We start from the raw sequence: 23,681 nt of genomic DNA, 5'->3' as shown, positions 1-23,681 counted from the left end.
TTGATATACGCGGTCTGGACCATAACTTTGATCCAGATGCTACTGCTTCTCGAAATAACAAAGAAAAAGGCCAAGGCCCAAGGCGTAATAATTCCAAGAAACGATACCTGGATTTTGTAGCTACCCTAGTTTGTTGGTTAGTAAACCCTGTTTATCCTTTGAAGCTATAGGTGTTATTCAAATAGTGTTTTACAAAATTTGATAGTCTTGTAGGTCCTTTAAGAACTTAAAATATGGTCATGTTTTTCATTTAAATTTATTATCTCCTAATACGAGGAGCAAAACTGTGGCTAATTATATTTAAGTAATTTTTTAAGTTTAACGTATCATTACGCTATCCTCTAGTAATAAACAGAGGCATACAAAATACATATGCTTTCTGCGTATCTCTCTATGAATTATAATTAATATATCAATGAAAATACAGGAGTCATTATTCAATAAATATTTTTATTTATTTATTCATTAAATATTTTAGGTTTTTTAAAAATTCTCGTCTGTTAATATGATTTTTCCTATTTTTCTTAAATTTAATTGTTTTAAAAGAAAATATTAATGGTTGAAATATTTTTTATCAAAATATAATTTAGTTATCATAAAGTGAAAATAAAATTTGAAACTCTAAAGTATTTATTTATTAAGAATTTTAGTTATAACAATACAAATATAAAAATACTATTTTATTATATATATTAATGATATTAAATAAATATGTATCCTATTATTTTCTCATGCTAACGTACCTGTTTTAGTTTTTAAATCATACTAATATGAATTTTGACTATTTGATGTTAATCCAAAAAAAAATGTATTTTCTGTCTTGTTTCTATATATTCCCATTCAATATATAAATATAACATAGTTGGTATTAAATTAAAAGTTGGATGGAAACAAGTAACAACCTTTGGAATAGTGTAGTTACTTGTTTCATTTCCCTAATGCACCGTGCTGATGGAAGAATGTGTCATTAGAAAGGGACCTAACTAATATAAATACACGTAAAATTTGGTAAAAAAAAATTATTTATGATTTTAGTCCCTCAATTTTGAGATAGCTCTTTTTTGTTCTTTAAATTAAAAATAAAACAATTTTTTTCGTTTCTCAAAAGTGAAAAATATAATTTTAGTTCTTAAACACTATATTTTAAATGAGTTTTTGAAGGGTTTTGATTTTAAGTTTTGGGATTTAGAATATAAATTTTATATATATTTTAGTTCCTCAATTTTATTTTTTATTATGTAAATCTTTTTTTTCAACGATTAAAAACACTTTTTAAATTTGAAGACCTAAATTAAAATTATTCCAGATTTCAAAGATTGAAAACACTATCAAACAAAAGACACTCTTATAGTTTAAATGAGGTGAATGATAAAATCCAATCCCAACTTTATATCCACTGATATTTTTTTTCCCCATCAATCTTTAACTTTGAATGTGTTGTTACTATTGTTAATTTAAACTCAAAAGTGTCAAGTTTGTGATAAAAATATATTTGTCAAGTAAAATACACAAAAATAAATATTATTTTCAAATTGGAAAACTACAATCAGAAAATCAGAATGCAGATATTTTCACTTATAAACCATTGAGGATCAATGTTTTCATTAAATTAAGAGGTTGTTCCAAATCAGAATTAAGAAGGAATGTTGATTATTAATTTAGATTTTATTATTATTAATTCTGATTTTATTACCCTTAAACTATTTTATTATTGCATTAATTGTCAGTTTACAGAATTCTTATTCTATAGATAGCTTCCCGTAATTGTAATTTTATTATATATATTATTGAAGTAAATCAGACGAAATAAAATCAACTCAACAATTTTGCAATCTTGTACAACCTTTAATCAGTTTCTATAACATTTTTTCTTCTCTTACTTCTTTCCATTAGTTCCTACAAAAAATAAATAAAACAGTTAAAAATATTACAATAATTTGTCTGTCCATAGATATTTTTGTAATTTAATATTTAAGTGAATGTCTATAAATTTTAAGCCCTATTATATAATAAAAATATAAAACCTTATTCCTAATGTTCTTGCATAACAAAACTTATGTTGTTACTAAGTTTTAACAAAATGCCAAATTTTACAGACATCCCTTAACATAACTAATGTGTAAGTTTTATAAAAAGTAATTAGGTTGCAGGTATTTTTGGTTGGGAACATAGAACAGATAGATACATATGCAGCATATATAAGTGGAAAAGCATGATAAGGAGGAGAAATATATGATTCCTTGCTGAGTTTGAAGTAGATATTTTCCGTTTGGTGCAACGAATGCATATATCTGAATGTGAATGTCTTAAATGATTATTTTAAGAGTTAGTGGGGGGTGTCCTCAGAGTCTGGTATCCAACAACATGTCATAAGTTGAACTCAACTACTCAGAGAAAGTTCAAAAGCCCTTTTGGCTCTTTGTTCTAAGTATGTGGCTCAGAACTGTGAGGTCTCTTTCTCAACTCAACACTTGAGTATGTGTCTAATCTAATCGTAGAATCCCTATCTTCATATTTCTCACCAGACTTATAAATCCCTGTCTTATATATTAGTGTTATTAATTTCTTCGAATAAGAGCTCCAAAACTTAGGGTTATTATTAATTGGTGTGCAGAGTATTGGCGTAGACAGTGACTGGTGCATAGAACAGTCCCCATCAGCTTTCAATACATGGTGCATGCCACCACAAGCTTTTGCTAAAAATGAACATTCTTTGTATGGAACCCAGTTACTGAAATTAGCCCCGCAAGTCTCTACCTATTGGATGCAATGATTTCATGTTGATCTTAGTTAAAAACTATATCGTACTGCAAAATACACATGCATGCACGAGGACGACAAATTTCTTCAATGAAGCCAGACATTCAATTTAATATAATACTGCAGAAATGATGGCTACCCAAAACAGGTTCATGTTGAAGATATGCATGTACTTCAATCAGGTGTGTGTATGCTTTTTTGTTTTGCTCTTGAGAGATTTGTATCAGAGAATTGCACGCTTTAATTAATGGAAAAAAAAGTAACAGTTTTGATCGATGAACTACATCATCACAGTCACTTGCTTGTTACCATGTTGCATTATAAGCAAAACTGAGTGGTCATTGTTCATTTTCTTTGTGGTGTTAACCTCTTTGTTACTAAATTTATTTGTTTATAAAAAATCTTAGTATAATAGAGAATATATATATTATTCTTAAAGGTTTTAGACTTTTCTGTGCTTCTAGTTACATTGCCTGATTACCCCTTCATTTATTTTTCTGGACATGTGCTGTTCAAGGGAAACATAAGTGTATTTTTTAATAAAATTAAGAATACGGAAATATTTGAAAAAATATATAAAATCATCATGTAGTTGTCCCCAAATAATGACTTTATTTATTTTTTATTAAAAAGTTGTCACAAGAATATAACTGGTTAAAAATTATGTCTCTGTGAGTGATTTCAATTATTTTTTTCAAATGAAGTCTTCATATATGTGGAAAATTTAACTTTTTTTTAAAAAAAAAATCCTGTTGCCTTTCATATCAAACGAGGTTTTTTTTAATATATTTAATTATTTATGATTTTTAATTTAAATTTAAGAATTAAATTTTATAATTATAAAGTTATGTTATTTTATATGGAAAAAATATATATAGATGTTTATAATTTTTTAATGTTGCTGTGTTGATTTTAGATGATAAATTTTTAATATATTTTTTTAATTCGGGTTAAATTGAGTTTAATTTATTGAAAGACGAAATAAAAAATAAAACTAGTTATAATAAATATGTAAATTGAGATGAGAACTTTTATTCAAAATCAAATAAATTGAGATTTTAAATAAAATAGTACAGTGAAATTTAATTATTAAATTAAAATTAAAATACCTAATTTACTAAATATATAAAAAAGTATTCAATATAAAAAGTAAAAAATAAAGAAACTGAAGTGTCCAATTTAATAAAATGAAAACGGTACACGTATAAAAAACTCCAAATTGACGTGTTCTTCTAAATAATGACTTCTTATCTATTAATTTAAAAATTGTCATTCTTTATGACAAATTCTTAATAAAAAAATGAAATCGACTTATTAGTAATTGAGTGAGAGTAAATATTTCAGTTGAATTAACTCTTGCATGTTTAACACAACACAATTTCTTTATCTTTTAACTCTCCCATATTACCGTCACCTACATAAATTATCTTTTCTTCTGAAGTAATTTTGCTTATATTTTAAGGGATTAATGATATATGTTCTAACCAACAAGGTTGGTCGCAACAAGGTTGGTCGGAATTTGGATGAGTAAGGTCTTCTGGAAACGAGAGAGGTTGCGATGACACTCCTACGCTCAAGTCAGTAAGAGTATTAATATAATGAGTATAATATGAAATAGGAGTTGAGAGTACTCCCTCTGTGGTTTATTAGATGTTTAGATTATGTGTCTTTCTGTAGAGCATAATCAAGTATATATAAACTGAATTGTAACCTCTCCACCTTTAGTCATGATTCTGTCTTAATTGAGTCATTGAAGATGATTAAGTCTGATTGATTGAGACTCCTTAACTTATGCTCCCTCATAATATTAGATACATAAGTCGGAAACGACCCATAAATGACCAAACATCGGGTCAAGTTCATGACCCAACAGTATAAAATATCATATTATTGAATATTCTTTTTCTCTCTTAGTTTGTTAAATAAAATATGTGTGGACAATGATTTTCAAAATTGCCGTGTTGTTTTAGATAACGAAAACTCAAATTATAATTCATTGTTGGTAGGAAAGTATTTGTAAATCTTACTCCAAATGCATAATTTCCAACCTAAATGTTGATTTGCTATTATTATTCTTGTATTTATACTGTTCACATGTTGTAGTTGTTTTTACATTTTTTATATTAAAAATTTAAATATAAGCTGAAAATTCATATTTGGTAGGATAATAAAATTGAATAATATAAGGGGAAAAAAATCACAAATACTAAGTTTTAAATTCTTAAGAGATTAAGAGAATACTTTCCATCCAAACTCTTAAAATTAATGTTTGTGGTATTTCTTCGTCACAATTTTTTTTTATTTCTATTAAATGTGAGACTTTCAATTTATATTGGATAATTCTTAGGATTTTGATTAGCAAAACACTCTTTCAGAAATTTTCAATTTTTTTTTTTTAAATTTAATGATTAAGTGTAACTCCTATTTATTTTACTAGTTTTGGAAGAGATGATTTAAAAATAATAAATTTAAAAAATTTAAATTATATCTAAAAAATACAAATTAGAATTTTAATTATGTATATTTTCCTAGAATTTTCTTTTATTAATCAGTAGTTAGAAGGCAACTTAGTATAATGTCAAATCTATTTTTAATTATTTTCTATGATTTTTAATATTGTATATCAATGTTTGAATTATCCAATTATGAGATTGAATGTAATTTTAGAAAAATATATAAGAATGGTAAAATATGTTAAAATGGAAAATAATGATAGAATTTGAGTTGTAAATCCTTTTATGCATTATGTTATTTTTATTGGTTCTGTGTATACATTTGAATTGATAATTTTTTACAGTTGAACAACATTTGTGATCGATTGTGATGAGGTGAAAAAAAATAAAATTATAATGAAATGAATATATAAAAGGTGTGTGATCATAGAGTATATAGGTATAAGATTTTAGGATATCTCATTAATACAATATTTTAATAGAAAAAGTGGAGTTTAAGTAGCAATTTGAGAAAGTGAATTGTGATTTTGAAAATTTAATTCTTATTTAAGCTCGTGCTTTACCTGGACCACATACAGGGCTCTTGAGCATCCATTGCATGGTTGCATTCCAAACAAAACATGTATTCCAATCAACCATGCCATGTTATCCACCAACTCCACTTACGAGAGGATGTTTAAATTTCAGATGGCTCAAATCGCCAATTTCATACTCATTTATACGTACTGTTTCCTTTTATATAAATTTTCTATCCAACTCCCAAATAATAACATGTCATGTCTCATACGGATATTAGAGTTATAGTTATAGAATGATCTTAATATTAATTAGTTATCTTTTATAGTTATCAGTTATTTCTTTTTATAGAGATGAATAACCTTTATTTTGTCTTTGTGTGTTATGATTCTTCTATTTAATTATTAGTGGTTTTCCTCTTTAGTTAAATCTACTTATATATATTCAGACCATTTGTTTTGATTTCAACAAAAAGAAAAAAAGATATATTCATTCTTATATCATTTACCTTCATTTTACTCTTTTGTTTATTTGTTCTCTTTTATTCATCTTTCTATTTTGTTTCATAATATTACACTTTCTTTGAAGGAAGCTTATTTTCATTAGTGTAAAAGACTGATACAATAAAAAAACTAAAAAGTTGGATTGATTCAAATTGAAAAAAATAATTCCATAACCAAATAAACTATGACTGATGATTTAAGTCTAAAGCCAAAAAAAAAAACATAAATAAGCCAGAAGTAAATTAATGAATTTAAATTGTTGAGTTCGTGGATAAAATCGATTTAATAAATACTCTTTAAACGCAACATATAAGTTAAATCTTGCACCTAAAATATCTATTTTACGTTTCAAAATTTAAATTACTTAAAAATACTTAAATATTTTAAATTCATGCTTACTTTTTATGTTGCAAAATTTTCAATAATTCAGAATAAAATTATAATTTCCCTAACATATCGTGAAGCAATATTAGAAGGATTAATATACCTAAAAGCTAAATGTTTTATAAATTAAATTTTTATGTTGTAAAGTTTTCAAAAATCAATCATTTAAAGTAAACTTCTATTTGTTGTCTCTATAGTAGAGCATTGATATGGATATCTAGCTAACAATAATTTGGTTTCAATCACTTGATTAAAAAAAATTCACACGCTCTCTCTCAATCTCAACGTACAAACAATTAATTGAATTTCTTGTGATAATTTAGAATTAAAGAAGATAAATAATATATTTCCATAAACAAAATAATTAGTTTATCTATAATCTATAATAATCTACGTAGTAATTAATGATGGGGAATGGTTGTTGTAACTGTTTATTTCTTTAAATAAACTTTTGGTATAGTTATATCCTTAACTAACCTTTTAGTTTGAATAATCTATAATAAACTATCCACAAGAAGTTCTAATAAAAGATTGAAAATGATTTTATTGTATAATTATAACGTATGTAGCACAAATATGGATATCGACACTGGTACGATACGGATATGGATACGGAGATACGTATAATCTCTAAAATGTAGGATACGGTGACACAAATCTATATATTATATAATTTTGAATTATATAAATTGAAAATAAATATTTATGTGCAAAAGTATGTTTCAGATTCTTTTGGAAGCACGAAGATATTTTTCATGACTGGTTAAAAAATTTGTTCCTTATTTTTATAATCATAATAAAAATTTATACAATAAATTTGAGTTTTTAGAAAATTATTGTATTTATAACTTTTAAAATTGTGGTAAAACCATGCTAGAATTTTCAAAAATCTAACAAATATTTTTTGAATTGAACACTTCACTTCACTGATAAGTGTCCTACGAGTGTTGATACCGATACATGTGTCCGACATGAATACACCATTTAAGAGAAGTGTTCGAGCCTCATAAATTATAACTAATATTAGTTTATATATTTTATAATTATAGTTAGAAAATGATTTTATAGGGTAAATTGTTTTTACAACTTTTATATATTTTATTATAATTTTACTTTTCACGTTTGAATAATTATGTTATTTTAAAAATTTAATTAAAATTCATTATCTTCTTTATTATCATAAAAAAAATTAATATTACAAAAAAAATCATTGCTTCACCTATTTGAAAGTAATTGGTGAAAAATGATCGAACAAAGTGTTCTCTTAGTAGGTAGTATTGTTGAAATTTTGTTAAAATTATATGCGGTATATTTTACCATTTAAATAATTTTTGGTCGATGGTAATTGTCATTTACAAATACTTTTTTGTATAATATTAAATGTAATTACATAATTATATCAAATAGTTTTTTTTTTGTTTCTCTAATGATTAATGTACAAAATGAGTCGAATGTACCTTGTATACTGAAAAAGTATTATTAATTCCTTAATTAAGATATAAATATTAAACACTTATGCTACTCTGGGACATTATGTCATTAATCCTAAGATTTATCTGTTAATAGGATTATTATGCAAACCACATAGGTAAAAGAACATTAGCAGTAAAAAGGATCGAACATCATTAAAGTATTTTTTTACTCTCTTTGATTGGGATAATTTAAAGAATTAATAAAGAAATCAAGAAAAGTTAGATTCTTTTAATTATTCAAGGGATTAAAATTAGAATAATTTTATGGATTTATGACATATGAATATTTATTGGATAAGAAATAAAATTATTGCATCTTAAAATGTTTAACGAAGTTAAAATTCAGCCATCTCATTTATCCCAATACGAATTAAACTTGTCATAATGTGCTAGTGAACTACTCTCACAAATTTCAAAAATCTAAATCCATTAGTCTTCTCAATTATTTTTATTTGCAATGATCTTTTAACATTTGGTTCCTTATCTTTCAAATTCTCGCAGTCTAAAATTTTGTATTGAAATCACTCGCAAGATCTATGTACGTCGATAACTTTTGCTTATTATTTTGTTACTAGCATAATTCATTACCTAGTGAGAAATTATTCATTAGCCTTCACTTCTTAGAGACAGAATTTCCAGAGAGGAAGAAATTGACATTCTGAAATCATTCTGAAATTATTCTGAAATTAGGATTGTTGTTGGTTAGAAGTGTTTAGATTTTTTAGAAGTGTTGGGAATCACTTTTATGTTCTGTTTGAAGTGGTTTGGTTTGTAAGTGCAAGGGTCTGTGTCGATGCGTAAAAATATAAAACATCATGGTCCTCTATATATGCCAAAAGAATAACCTTATTGGGAATACGATTATATTCCCTGTAATGGCCACTGTTTGATGGCAGCAAATCAATTTGAGTATGTTATGCATGCCTAGTGGAGCTCTTCAAAACATTATAAATGCGTGATTCGATTCTCCCATGATATGGCAAACTATTTTCAGAATTTTAAGACTCCAGACATAATCGTGGTACGAATTTAAATGCCTATCACACTTTCAAAATGTGAATATATTCCTGTTAATGGGAAGAGCCATTTTTACTTATCAAATATAAACATAGATTCCAAAAGGGATGAATGTGACTAATGCATAAGCTTTCGTTTAGAATAACACAACAACACCCAAGTTTTGTAATTTATACAAGTGATGCATGTATCTTTCAACCAAAACCTTTAAATTAATTGACACATCTTTATCAAAATAATACAGATAGCGTCTACACCTCAACCCAGAAAACCGTAATTTACCCGTCCAAGAAATTCTTTAAAATGGAATTAATCAAACATGATATTATGCACTGCTGGTTCCCATCATGATTAATTAATGCAAGTCTTTAGTTTTCCTGAATCCTCTTCATTTTTAGAATCATAGCAGAAATCTCTTCCTTTTTTATATGATACATATAAACCTATTATAATCGATAAACAAGGAATAATGGGTGCTTTCGTTAACATGATAGACACGCAATGATATGATGTCTATCTATCAGGAAGTCTTTGTAATAAGGTTAAAGAAAAAGAAAGAATATGAAGCAGATATTTGAACCTGATTAAGGGTATCAAATTAGTTTTATACTTTTGGAAGGAAATTTTATTTTTTGCTGTCACTGAATATATTCACTGAATCCGCACAGGAGAGAACAATGTAGAAATGTACTTATTTTAAAAAAACAATATAGAAAATATTGGAGTTGAAGAAATTCTAGTTAAAGGCCCACATATAAGGAAATGAGAAAAGAAAAGAGGACATGAATATAAAAAAGGGTGAGAGGGCTCCACTGCTTGTCCCCTAGTGAGATGAACAGCATATCATGTGCACATTATTAATTGGAATTCACCAGAATGCTTCTCTGTTGGCTATTTTCTTGGTCACTTACCAATACTCATTGTGTACAATTTTTTTTTTTTATGTAGAAATAGAACAAAAAATAATAATGGCGGATGTGGAATTGTAATCTTAGACCTAACATTATTTAGAAGGAGAGGAGAAGATAAAATAATAGTGAATTTTGTTACAGTACTGGGAAGAGTCCAACACTGAAAATTGATTGCACGCCAGAGGATATTTGTTGATGCAGGATCTTTATTGTCTTGGGAGTCCATGATTACAGAGCATGGTTGTAGGTCTGAAATTGGTGTCTACAAATGAGATATGCAAGAACAAATTCATGGAATTTTGAATAAGAAACAGAGTACGACATAAACAATTGGATATATACGTGGCCATTTATTTTATATCCTATTTACTGCTTCACATGTGCTCTGTGTGCGTGTGCTCATCTCCTCAACAACTACATAAAAAAAATACCCAAACTAAAGCCCTTCAAATCTAGTATGCCAATCTATATTATTTGTAATTCAATATTAGATATGTGAAAATGCAACCATACATAATGGATATATGATTCAGTTCTCATTCAAATGATTTGGAAGTAGCCTTATAATCATTGCCTAAACCAAACTAGGTTTTAATTAGTATTATCATTATATAAAAATTTCAAGATAAACATAGTAAACAGTGTATTGAATAAGGACAAAAAGATATATGCAGTTGAGAAGGTTGTAACATTGCATGGTGATGGAAGAGTTGTCTGTGTTGAGGAGGAGTTAACATTAAGATTTGGAAAGAAGTTGAGGTGTCGAAGAAAGGATGGAAGAAAATAATGTTGAATCTTTAAATTTCTATAGTAGCATGATAGTCCATTCAACTCAAAGTGTTGGATGGAATTGAAGGTATAATCAGAATTGATGGCAATGCGCATGAATCAAATGACCCACCGATCTTTATAAATATATTATATTCTTCCAAAGTATACTCTGTCCAAGTTAATATAATTAATCAATTGTCCTTTCCAATTTCCACTTTCCACAAATGAAATAGCTTGGCTTTATTGAAGTGACATCAGAAAAGAAAGATCTGTGGGAATTCAGGCGTGCTTGGCTTAGCTCTTGGTGCCATTTTCCAACATTCCTTTTTAATCACCAAATTCTCTGCTCACTACTGTTCAACCTCTCTTTCTCATTATCCCTCCACACTGTTAGACACAATCTGCCACTGCCATTGCATGTCAATCAAAACCCAAATCCTCCTCATTCTCAGGCCCATCCCTTCTATTAACTGCTACATAATATAAAATTAAATCACAAACTTTATTTCTATTTCTTCACTATCAAGCTCTACACATTATCAGAGTTATTCAATTTCAGATATCATCCAAATTGATGTAAAAATTCTTCCAATCCAAATCTCAATCAGTGACTTATCACCAAGACACAGTATTATAACACTCATTTCTTTATTAATAATGTGTGTTTTTCCTTATGTAACAACTAAAATGTTATCTTCAACTATCCTTAATATATCACATAAGTTATTTTGATCTTTCATAACCTAAAGTATTATCTCTAGAGAATTTATCCATATCCAATTTAATAGTTATCTTCTTAACTTTCTTTTTCTTCTTTACATTCCCAACACTGAGGATAGAACATTAAAAAAAGTTAAAAAAAGAAATTATTGTTTTATTGAGAAGAAGACTGTACGTACAATGATAATATAAAATACATATATAGATATTTAAACAAAACCTCAACGGTAACATAGTAGAAAATTGATACTACCATCTATTTACTATAATATTAGTAAAGAGTTTAATGCATCATCAGTAGTCTAGTGTATTATCTACTGGATTGTATAGCAATAAAACAAACAATGCCTTCAACTTTTAAAAATGGTTTCACAATTTATTTTAATATTTAACAGTTTTATAATTTTTTTATTAAAAATCACTCTAAAAAATCATTAAATAAAAACTAATTTTAGATAAAAAAATAATTAATTGCTATATTGACTAAATTAAAAACTAAAAAAATTATTGATTTTTAAATTAGTTTCTATTATTAATAAAGTTTTTAAATTGATATTTAATTAGTTACTAAGTTTTTTTCTAAAAAAAACTTGATAGCTAATTAGATACCAATTTAAAAATTATTTATCAATAATATAAACTAATTTAAAAATCAATAATTGTTTTTCTCTAAAATAGTCTTTAACATAAATATAATCCTCTTCTATGAAACATTAAATTTATTTTCCTTATTTAATTTTATTAAATATTATAAATATGCTTCTTCTTATATTAATAAATGATGAGAAGATAATCTTAAAAGTCATTAATAATAAAGACTGGTAATATTATTTTATTTTATTTTAAATAATTTAAATTTTTTATTTTTGATTTTTGAGATATATTAGAAGTATATAAGGACTAGAAGGAAGACATATACTCTTTCCGTCACTATTTTTAACTAATTCACACCATTATTTTAATTAATTGAAAATAAAAAATTGTCAAAAAATAAATTGTTGCTAAAATATTACTTTTTTTTCGTAACATTTGAGTTGTAAACTATTATTTTTACACATTTAAAGTAAAAGTAGTTAAGAGACGTTAATATATGTGAATATTTATATTCTCTAAAGAGAACGTTTTATAATTTATTTTAAATATTTAATTAAAATACTTTTAAAAAATAATTCTTGTATCATTTAAGATATGTTTGAATTTGGGAGGAGATTTGACAGAGAGTTTAGAGTGATTTGAAAGGATAATGAAGTTGTTTGGATTATTGTAGGTTAGAATAAATTTGTGAAAAATATTTATTGAATTTTGTGATTAATGTAATTTTTATGTGAATTTTTTTTAATATTTTGTTTTGTTTTTTATTTTTGAATATTTTTTATTCATTAAATTATATTAAATTGTTCTTCGACATTCTTCACTTTAAAAATTTATCGTAAAAAACAAATAGAGCATTAGTTACCAACTATATTTTTATAAAAACATAAATAACTTTGTGAAAAAGGATGGTATAACTAGGGACTGAGTATTTTTATGTTTGTAAGGAAGGATATCACAATTTTAGTAATAAATGGAGAAAGTCAAATTAGTTATTTACATGCCATTATAGAGACTGTGAGTGACAATGGCAGTTAAATCAAGAGTTGTTTGTTTGGTTGTATATGATAAGGGATCGAGGACATGTCCACTCGCCCTAAAAATTCTTTCCGTCAAACATTCCCAATGTTTGGTTAAACGGATTATCTTTGTCCCCAAGAAAATAACATACACTATCTATTTCTTTTTATTTATATTAAGTGAAAAAGTTAAGATGAGGGAGGGGTTTATTTAACAAATTTTTAAAATATTTTTTTCTTACCATTAAAAAATACAGAAAAAATTATAAAATTATAAAAGAAAAAAAAATACTAAACAAATAGGCCAAGAGATATTTTGTTAGACTCTTTTAAACTAGTAAAATTTTGAAAAAAATAACAATTAATTTCAGAAGAACAAATTTATATATATTTATTTATACAAAGTGTCAAAATAAATCACAGGAACTCATATAAGTTAGTTCATCATTACTATTTGAGTTAAAAAAAAACATTTTAATCTGACTCTGAATGATGAATTAGAAAATTTTAGATCATCTTAATTCATTATTTATTAGTAGGTTAAACAAGTTATTCCACCAACTGAAAAAATTGATTAAATTTACACTAATTTATATAATATAAAATAACTTCTATTCGATATGAGTTCTATCATTTAGATGAAACACATAAAAATTTCTTCTTTTACATATTAGATTACTAACAGTAAATGAATATGTTTCCAACATTTTAAAAACAAAACAAAAACCTTAGTTATGGTATTAAAATTTAAAATGTATATATATATCAACATTGTCGACATCCATTTTTTTAATAATATCTTAAAAAACTTGCAAATTGAAAAAAAGTAAGATAATAACATTCCGGATTTTCATAAATTAAAAAAAACACTAATTAGTGAGTTGACAAAAAAAATCGATTTTTTTTCTTAATTTGAAGATGTAATTAGTTATCAACTTACACTATCAAAAAATATTTTAAAGTTACATAATTATTTGTCTAGTTTATGTAAAAAATAAATATTTTAATTTGTATAAATATTAAAAAATTATAATTATGAGTTTTCTAAAACTAATAGTATTTAAATTTTCGATTTAAATGAATTGAAGTACGTAATTTCATGAAAACAGTAAAATTTAACACTAATTAACTTTAGAGTAAAACATTTTTATGCTTTGTCTAACGAAATTTGATTTTCACAAACACACATATAAAGATAATTTTGAACACTTTTAGTAATTTTGAGCAAACTAATTAATAGCATAATGCAATTATATATATATATATATATATATATATATATATATATATATATATATATATATATATATATATAACAACTAATTGAAGATGTAATGTTCAAATTCAAAGAAAAAGTTTAAGCAGAGAAATAAAAAACTTAAATCCTTTAGATAAAACATTCAATAAGCGATTTACGTTCAATAAAACATTTTATCTATATTTACTCAAAATCCTTTGAAATCATTTACAGTTTTTTCGATTCTTAATTAATAAATCATCTATAGCAGCTGGGTAAAAAAAAAGGCAGAGTAGTAATTTAGATGAAATCACTAAGTTACATCATCATCATCATCATTTAATTTAAGTAAACATTAAATGTAAGTGGAAAACATTTTCCGAGATCTCTGAATGCATGTCTTGTACTTGAATCACGAGTTGAGACATGTTAATTGATCCCTTTATTAATTATACTGCCACTCATGCTCCGCTCACACTTTTTACTTCACACGTTTGCTGACCCTATTTAAATGCCTGCCTTTCGCTTTTTAATTTATTCACAAGGTATGATCATGCTATTGTCTACCATTAAGCTGAAAACTTACTCAGAATGTTAAAAAAGAGTTTAGGGTATTTATGATTTCTGAGTATATGGTAAAATTACGTGTGGAGTTATTTTTTAAAAGTTTCTTTTGGTGATTGATTATGTTAATATGGTGTTAAGAAGTGGACTTTAAGCCTAACTCAACTCCATAAAACCGGCTCATAGGGATGTCCTTATCTCTAGTCGATGTGGGATCTCCAACACACCCCCCTCACGCCGAGTGATAGATAGAAGCTCGTGCGTGGGACTATATATTATGGGTGGTCCGATAGTGGCCCGATAGCGGCCCGATAGCGGGTGGCCTGATAAGCCCAACAAATACTCGCTAGGATAGGCTCGAAATGGCTCTGATACCATGTTACGAAGTGGACTTTAAGCCTAACTCAACCCCATAAAACCGGCTCATAGGGTTGAGGTCTGCACCCAATTATATATTATAAAATGTCCTTATCTCTAGTCGACGTGGGATCTCCAACATATGGATATTTCTTTTGATTTCTCTCGTGTGTAAGTTTCATTGGATATCATGATTTTTGAAATTGAAACATATGTTTTTATTGGGTGTTTGGGTTAGAGGGGTGTAACTTTAACTCTTTTTGATGTTTTTGTTTTGTATAAGGGTTATTATTTATTTTTTTTATTTGTTTTTTTTAAGTGAATAGAAGTTATTAGTATTTGATTAGTTTATAAATTAATTTTATCAATTGTAATAAATATTTCAGAATAACTTTTTTATATCACTTTTGTAGGGTACATTAATAACCTTTAAATTTTTAGATTGTAAACATATAATTGACATCAACCAGAAAACGTGTAGATATTACATTTTTCAGGTGTATATAATACGTACGATAGATATCGTTAGAAGAATTGGGTAACATATCGTACAAAGATTCATGTTTCGTATAAGAAATGAGAGGAATAAAAAGAAAATAGTTAATGTGAGTAGTATTGACTTTATATTATTATTATTCAATTTTCCAAAATATAATTAAGGACAGCCAAATTCACGTACCCTTGAACGGTGGCTTATGTTGTGTCATATTTGGACCCTATTGATGGCTGCTGCCTAATATTTATATTAGGGTATTCATCACAATGAGGTCATAGGTAAACTTTTTCTTTGCATTTTAATTACTTATAATGTTTTGTTTTGGTTCTTGTTCTATAACCACTTTCAAATTCTATCTCTTTAAGTTTCCCCTTGTTACCACATTAACATTATAAAACGAAAAAAACAGTTTAAAATTTTCTCCTCTATACATGCATTGATCTCTGCGATAAAATTCAGGACGATGACATCTATTTTTTCTATTTCGTCTACAAACAAATTAGCAATTAAGATAATAAAAAGAAAAAGCCACCATCGTGCTCATATACATGCATCGATCTAGTGCAATGAACGATATTAAGGACCACGACATTTCATTTTTCTAGCTGCTTCTTCCCACGATTATCAAACCACTCTTACCAAATTCTTGTTTTTTTTATGCATTATCATCATATAAAACATAATATATAAACATCATTAAGTCTAACTTTTTTTAGGTATAGATAAATCCTTTAAGCATATATTTTTGTTTAATAAATTTAACTCCTAACTTTGCCTGCGTAATAAGCTTTGTTAAGAAAAACATAAAATATTCAAGTAATTTTTGTATTTAAAAGGAACTAGTTTCCGACTATATGCTACTTTTTTTTATTGCACAATGTTAGTTAATATAATCTATTTATAGAAGTTAATTAATATTTTGATTCGAGGTAGACAAATCAATAACTAACAAATATTTTTTTTTACATATAATTTGATTTTGATATCGGTTGAGTATGAAATCAAGATCAATTGAATTGGATTGACTAGACACCATGTTGAGTGAGTGAGCTTAATCATCGTGTTCTTTATATTTACTCTAATATTTTTTTTATTATCAAATAATAAATAAATAAAAATAAAGGATGGATGAAGTTGGTGAAATATAAAAAGAATTTAACCCTTAAACTACTAAACACAAAGATCTAGTGTTATTTTAATAAGGTAGATCGAGATTGATAGATACTAATGTCACCAATGCATGTAAAATCTATACTTGTTGGCAAAAAAAAAATATCAAAAGACTCCAACTAGGGGGAAGTTAAGTTATTTAATTAGTATATATATGCAATATGGATGAATTTGGGTAGCGTAGCTATATAATATATATGTGTGCGTGATTAGATTTGTTTAAATAGCATGATTATTAGGCGATTCTGGGTGATAATTTTGTCGAGTAAAAGAAGAATGGATCGAGACGAGAGGATGATTGATTTTGGCATGATGGTGTCGATCTAAAGCTTAGATCTATGTCTAATCTTTATAGCAAGATCTTTTCGTCGTAGTTTCCTTAACGTGTCCATGCTTGATGAAAGAAAAAAAGACAAGGAGAGAGTTACTTACAAATATTTTGTAGGAAGAGAATTGAAAAACCGAAATGAAAAAGAGGTTTGAATCGCGCGTGGTGGTAACTGGTGTAGCCACTTGAGGTTGTGGGGTTGGGTGAAATTGTGATGAAGAAACGAAGAGAGAGTGAAGACGCAGGAAGAGGGTCCCATTAATGACTCAAACTCTTAACGAAGAACATGGTCACATTAATTCTGAGTGAGAAAAGGTGGTAGGGGTCCATCAATATGTGCACACATACATTCTCCACGACTTTCTGCTCTGTCTTTTCATCATATTTTTCTACCTTTTTTTTTCTTCTCCCCATTTTTATGTTTCCCACCCAACTTGGTTCCCTTTATATTTAATAATTTCACTATTCTTCAAGTGCCACACACAAAATTAAACATTTTTCTCTCTTTACTTCTCAAGCCATCACCGGTTTCTTTCAAAACTCTCATGAAATATTTGTACCTATCACATTAAGTAAGCAAATATCTTATCTATGAAGCGATAGAAATGTAAACTTTTTGCACGACAAGTTACAAGGACGGTCAACATGAGAAGACCATATCCTATTATTAGTTCAACTCTTAATAGTCGATAAGATATGCTTTAAATGACTCTGATAACATATTACAAAGTGAACTTTAAATCTAATTCAATTTCATAAAACTGGTTTATGGAGTGAAGTTTGTACTCACTTATATACAATGAAATATTTTTATCTTTAGTTGATGTGAGATCTCCAACACACACTTTTCACGCCGAGAGTGACAACTCGTGTGTGAGACAACATATTATAGGCGGTCCGATAACGGCCCGATAGCGAGTGATACGATAGGCCCAACAAACACTCACTAGGATAGATTTTAAATTGCTCTTATACCATAATATAAAATAGAACAAAGACGAACAAAAAAGTAGAAAAAAAACAAATGATATGAGAATGAATATCTCTTATATTATTTTATTGAGATTAAAGCAAATAGTCTTATCGACATTACATTCTTTCTGGGTCTAACTAGAAAGAAATAATCAATCAAATAAATACTAGAATCATAATAGAGAAAACAAAATAAAAGTTATTCCTTTTTATAAAAATAAATAATTAATAATTATAAAAGTCTACCATTAATATTAATTAGGATATACATATCCTTTAATAAATACTTTATTCATTAAAAATAATTTATTTATTTATTTGGAAGCCAAAATGTTACATTCTACAAAGGTAACTCATTTTAACTCTATATTGGCGGCACATGGCATACCCATGTGTTGAATTGTTAAAAATGTGTTCACTTAATTATGAAAAAAGTCATTCTTGATGTGATGATTTTAATAAAAAATATAATATAATAAAAAATAAATTTATTGTATTTAAACTATATAAAAAAATTATTAAAATAATAATACTCTGAGTTATCAAGTGAATGTAAAAAGAAGTTGGGTCACAACGTGTCAAAGTCCCTTAATTATTATACATAAAAGTTAATGTCATTGTATGGAACTAATATCCGTGAACTACAACTTGTGAGACAGAGAAATATTAATTTAAAGAGATTTTTATTAATATTAAAATTAAATATAATTTGTATTATAGATATTATATAATATTATATATCTTTTTAATTTTTATTATCACTATTTATATATATATATATATAATACTTTTACATGTAAACATACATTATGATTTAATAAATTATGTAATTTTTTCCCTTTTCATATAGTAACAAAAGTCATTTTTTAATTTATTTCAATAATAATTTTATTAGTTTTTTTTGTAATATTTCATAATTGAGAATTTTTAGTGGTATTATTATGTTTACTTTATTTTTTTAATAATTTAATTTTTATTATTATTTTTATCACTCCTTTACTTAAGAGTAGATAAATAATTAATTCAGGGGTAAGGAATCATTTTACTCATTTTTTTTTGTCATTTTTTCAATCTTACATATGTGACTGGTATTATATTATCTAATCATTTTATTAGAATACTTTTTTTATGTACCTCAATTAATGTGTTGTTTGTCACTGGTTCCTTGATTCATAGTGATTTGTCTATCACTTTTCTAAAAAAAAATTTATTCTAGATATGCTTCACTTTATAAATTTGTCATTAATAATCTTATTATTGAAATATTTACTACAAGAAAATCATAAAATAAAAAGTAATTTTAAAAATTAAATATAATTAGTTGCTATATTGACTAAATTAGAGACCATTTTAGAAAAAATAATTTTTAAAAAAATAATTTCTATTATTGTTAAATAGTTTTTAAATTGATATCTAAATTGGTATCTAATTAACTATCACTTATTTAGATTCTAAATTTGGTAGCAAAAAACTTTGTTTACTAATTAGATACCAACTTAGAAACTATTTAACAATAATAAAAACTAATTTAGAAATCAATTTTTTTTTAGTCTCTAAAATGGTATCTAATTTAGTCACTATAACAACTAATTTTTTTTTCTCTAAAATTGATTTCTATTTCATAATTTTCTTGTAGTGATTATACATGTTGTTTCCTTCAATTTTTTTCATAAAATAATTATAATTTTGTTTTCTTTCATATCAATACAAATATTGATGTTTCTTATTAAAACACTCATTTTTGTAAGAATTTATTTGACATTCTAAATTTGGACTGATAAAATCCTTTGACTTTGGAGTTAATGAAATTTGTTTTGATTTCACACATAATCTTTCTACTTCGAGTTTTCAAATATTTTGTCTTTCTAAGTCTTAAAAACTATCATTTTACTTGGATAGTTTTTCTCACAAACAAGTTTGAAGCAGCTAATGTTGTAAAATAATTTTTTGAAATGGTCAAAACACAATTTGTGACAAACATTAATGTTTTTGGTCTAAATATACAAAAGTTTTTGCTATTAATGATTTTCTAACAACATAAGAAACTCTACATTATGGAGAGACCTGAAGAAATCTCAATAGATGAGAGAAGACATCAACATCTCTATTGAATTTGGTTCAAGTCTTATTTTTGTAATTAAAATTGTCAATCCATTGATTCTTTTAGGTAAGAGGATTCCTTCTTTGATATTACCATATAAATCACTTTACCAGGTTCTATATCGAAACATGATTCTCTCTATTTGAAATTTTTTTATGTTTAACTTGTGCAGCAATTATACCCTTCTCCATAAACACAAATTTACTCATTGTGTCTTTCTATTAATTTTTTGCAAGAGACTGGAAAAATACAAATTATAGTAGAGTAAACAATTTAATTTTTTCTTAAGAGAAAGTGACTTTTTCTGTAAATTCTTTTTTTAGTTTTTTTAATGTTTCATTCTTCCCATTTAAAAGGATGAAGTTGGCTGATGTTTGAACCGAAGATAACAAAAAAAAATACTGTTCAAGAGAGTTTGGTGCATATAACTTGTCTGTTGTTCAGCTATTAATTCTTAAACTTTTCGCAAAATAGTTAGAATTCCTTGTACACTTCCTTTAATTTGATTTACCTTATAATAAAAATGAAGAAAATTGGAAAAAGAATTGTAGATAATTAGGCAACATGCGTCCGCACACCACTTTCTCTTTTCTTAAACAATTAAATAAAATTTCTTCTTTTCTTAGCCTCTCTCCTTGAATTTGAGGCCTATAAATACAGTAGATTGCACCTCTGAAAGCATCACTACTCACAGCATATACTCACAATCACATAGTTGTTTAAAGCGATAGAAAAGAAAGAAGCAAATGGCAAACTTTCCAGTTGTTGACATGGAGAAACTTAACACAGAAGAGAGAGGAGCTGCCATGGAGACGATAAAAGATGCTTGTGAGAACTGGGGTTTCCTTGAGGTACTAATCACAACCACTTACCAATAAAATTTTCCCATGCATGAGTTTTCCCGAAAAGGCCTAATCAGTTAATTTTGTCGGTTTTTGCTTTGTGTTTGTTTTTCAAGTTGGTGAACCATGGTATATCCATTGAGTTGATGGACACCGTGGAGAGGTTCACAAAAGAGCACTACAAGAAGACTATGGAGCAAAGGTTCAAAGAAATGGTGGCCAACAAAGGACTTGAGTCTGTTGAGTCAGAAATCAATGACTTGGACTGGGAAAGCACCTTTTTTCTGCGCCATCTTCCAGTCTCCAATGTTTCAGAGAACGCAGATCTTGATGAAGACTACAGGTCACACTGAATTACATCTACTGCATATTTGGATCAAAATTTACCAACTTTAGTTTGAATCAACTTTTTGCTAACTCATTTGGCGAAATTGGCCACCCTTCTTTTATTTCAATCTGACTTTCAAGACAAAAGTAAGATAAAACCTCATTACAATCAGACTTATCTAAAAAGAAAATAATTAAAGTTATCTTTTTAGTTTTACATTTCGAAAGGATGTTGTGACTCTCCAAACTGTAAGGTTATATTTCACTTTCCCTCTCTTGACCTCCAATTTAGGTTTATCCAGTAAACTCAGTTTCATCATATATATTTATAAAGGTACTTCCACAGCTTATATACTTGATTTGAAACCAAAAAAACAATACGAAAGCAAAAGATGAAATCTATTTTCAAATTTGTGTTTGTAAGCTTCAATTCAATCCATGCACCCTTGTTCATTTAAGTTTAATTTTGGTATAAAAGCTGTGTCTCACTATATGTTTTGTTCTTTCAGAAAGATAATGAAGCAGTTTGCACTGGAGTTGGAAAAACTTGCAGAGCATCTTCTTGATTTGCTGTGTGAGAATCTTGGACTGGAGAAAGGGTACCTAAAGAAGGTGTTCTATGGATCCAAGGGCCCAAATTTTGGCACCAAAGTTAGCAACTACCCTCCTTGTCCAACCCCTGATCTCATCAAGGGCCTAAGAGCTCACACAGATGCCGGTGGCATTATCCTACTGTTCCAAGATGACAAGGTCAGTGGACTGCAGCTCCTCAAGGATGACCAGTGGATCGATGTCCCACCAATGCGTCACTCCATTGTCGTCAACCTTGGTGACCAACTTGAGGTACATACATACTACATACATCCACATGCCCCACTACCTTATAATGTTTCTCACTAGTCACTTTTCTTCACACAAGAAAATATATACCATATAACGTTTCAATCACAGATCACACCCAACAGCATAGTGATAGCTAGCTTTGGCTTTCAGTGCATTATTATTAGCTCTAATTCCTCTAAATAATTCATCTCCTTTGGTCTTTTGTGGGCGTGACATTAACAGGTCATAACCAATGGCAAGTACAAGAGTGTCATGCACCGTGTCATTGCTCAAACGGATGGCACCAGAATGTCCCTGGCTTCGTTCTATAATCCTGGTGATGATGCTGTGATTTCACCAGCAGCAGCCTTGGTGAAGGAATCGGATGAGACAAGCCAAGTGTACCCGAAATTTGTGTTTAATGAATACATGAAGCTCTATGCTGGTCTCAAGTTTCAGGCTAAAGAGCCAAGGTTTGAAGCTATGAAGGCCGTGTCAACCGCTGATGTGGGGGCCATAGCCACAGTTTGACTCTCAGCATAGAAATATATATAAGCATGGAAACGTATGTGTGTTTATGTTAATAATAAACAAAGGCTACTCAGCTCACCGAATAGTGTTTGATGCCCTTGATAATTTGGTATGTAAGCTTGTGCAGTATAATCAAACCTTATAATATATAGTTAAAAAATAAAGTCTTAGGTTGATCTTATAGTTCGTGTGTGTGTGATCAGCGATGTCGTCTGGGATATGATGATCAAGTTAATGCGATGTACTGATACACTGTTTTAGAAAGTAACTTCATCTTCCCCATTTTACAAGAATCTGTCTCTCATAATTCCTCTTTGGTTATGATAATATCATCAATATAGAGTCACACATTTTCTCTCTCCTCTTCCCTCTATCTCTCTTTCTTTACGAATTTACAACCTATTTTATTACTTTTATATTCAATAGTTTAATTTCTATTTTAATTAAATTATATGTGCGGTTCTCATAAGGATGTAGAAACAAAACAGTGGTGTCAAAAGACCTCTATATAGATAGATAGAAATTTTATGGCACCCTTTCTTATGATTGAGAAGAGAAGAAATAAACACAGTACATTTGAAGTTTTTCTTTCTTTTCATTATAACAACTGGAGAATAAGGAGTGCTATAAAGAAAGAGAATGTGAAAATAGATATTTTGTTTGTTATATATTATCCTGCCATGCATTGAAATAAAAAGAAATAGAGAGGGATTTCAACTAAAATGAACCCAAGATAAACACGAATTACCCACTGAAAAAAGTGAAGAGAGGAAATAGTTAAAGTTTGGAAGTGGCAAAAGGGAATTGACGACTCCTT

At 27.4% G+C, this 23,681-nt stretch overlaps 1 protein-coding gene across 1 annotated transcript; it reads left to right on the top strand.

Moving 5' to 3' along the window:
• The first annotated feature begins 20,723 nt into the window (after positions 1-20,723).
• On the top strand, positions 20,724-23,223 carry LOC137832185 (1-aminocyclopropane-1-carboxylate oxidase-like). Its single transcript, XM_068640217.1, has 4 exons — positions 20,724-21,193; positions 21,301-21,527; positions 22,021-22,354; positions 22,577-23,223. Exons 1-4 carry the CDS (start codon positions 21,089-21,091, stop codon positions 22,862-22,864), a joined length of 954 nt encoding a protein of 317 aa, XP_068496318.1. The 5' UTR covers positions 20,724-21,088; the 3' UTR covers positions 22,865-23,223.
• The last annotated feature ends 458 nt before the right edge of the window (positions 23,224-23,681 follow it).

This window comes from Phaseolus vulgaris, chromosome 6 (genome assembly GCF_000499845.2).
Source record: "Phaseolus vulgaris cultivar G19833 chromosome 6, P. vulgaris v2.0, whole genome shotgun sequence".
In the NCBI taxonomy this organism is placed as follows: Eukaryota; Viridiplantae; Streptophyta; class Magnoliopsida; order Fabales; family Fabaceae; genus Phaseolus; species Phaseolus vulgaris.
This window is presented reverse-complemented; position numbering and strand designations above follow the sequence as displayed.

Bases quoted from the DNA above. Each gene is read 5' to 3' on its own strand.
- LOC137832185 (XM_068640217.1), top strand. From the start codon at position 21,089: ATGGCAAACTTTCCAGTTGTTGACATGGAGAAACTTAACACAGAAGAG. The intron at 21,528-22,020 runs GTCACACTGAAT...TTGTTCTTTCAG, and splicing joins GATCTTGATGAAGACTACAG to AAAGATAATGAAGCAGTTTG. The intron at 22,355-22,576 runs GTACATACATAC...TGACATTAACAG, and splicing joins ACCTTGGTGACCAACTTGAG to GTCATAACCAATGGCAAGTA.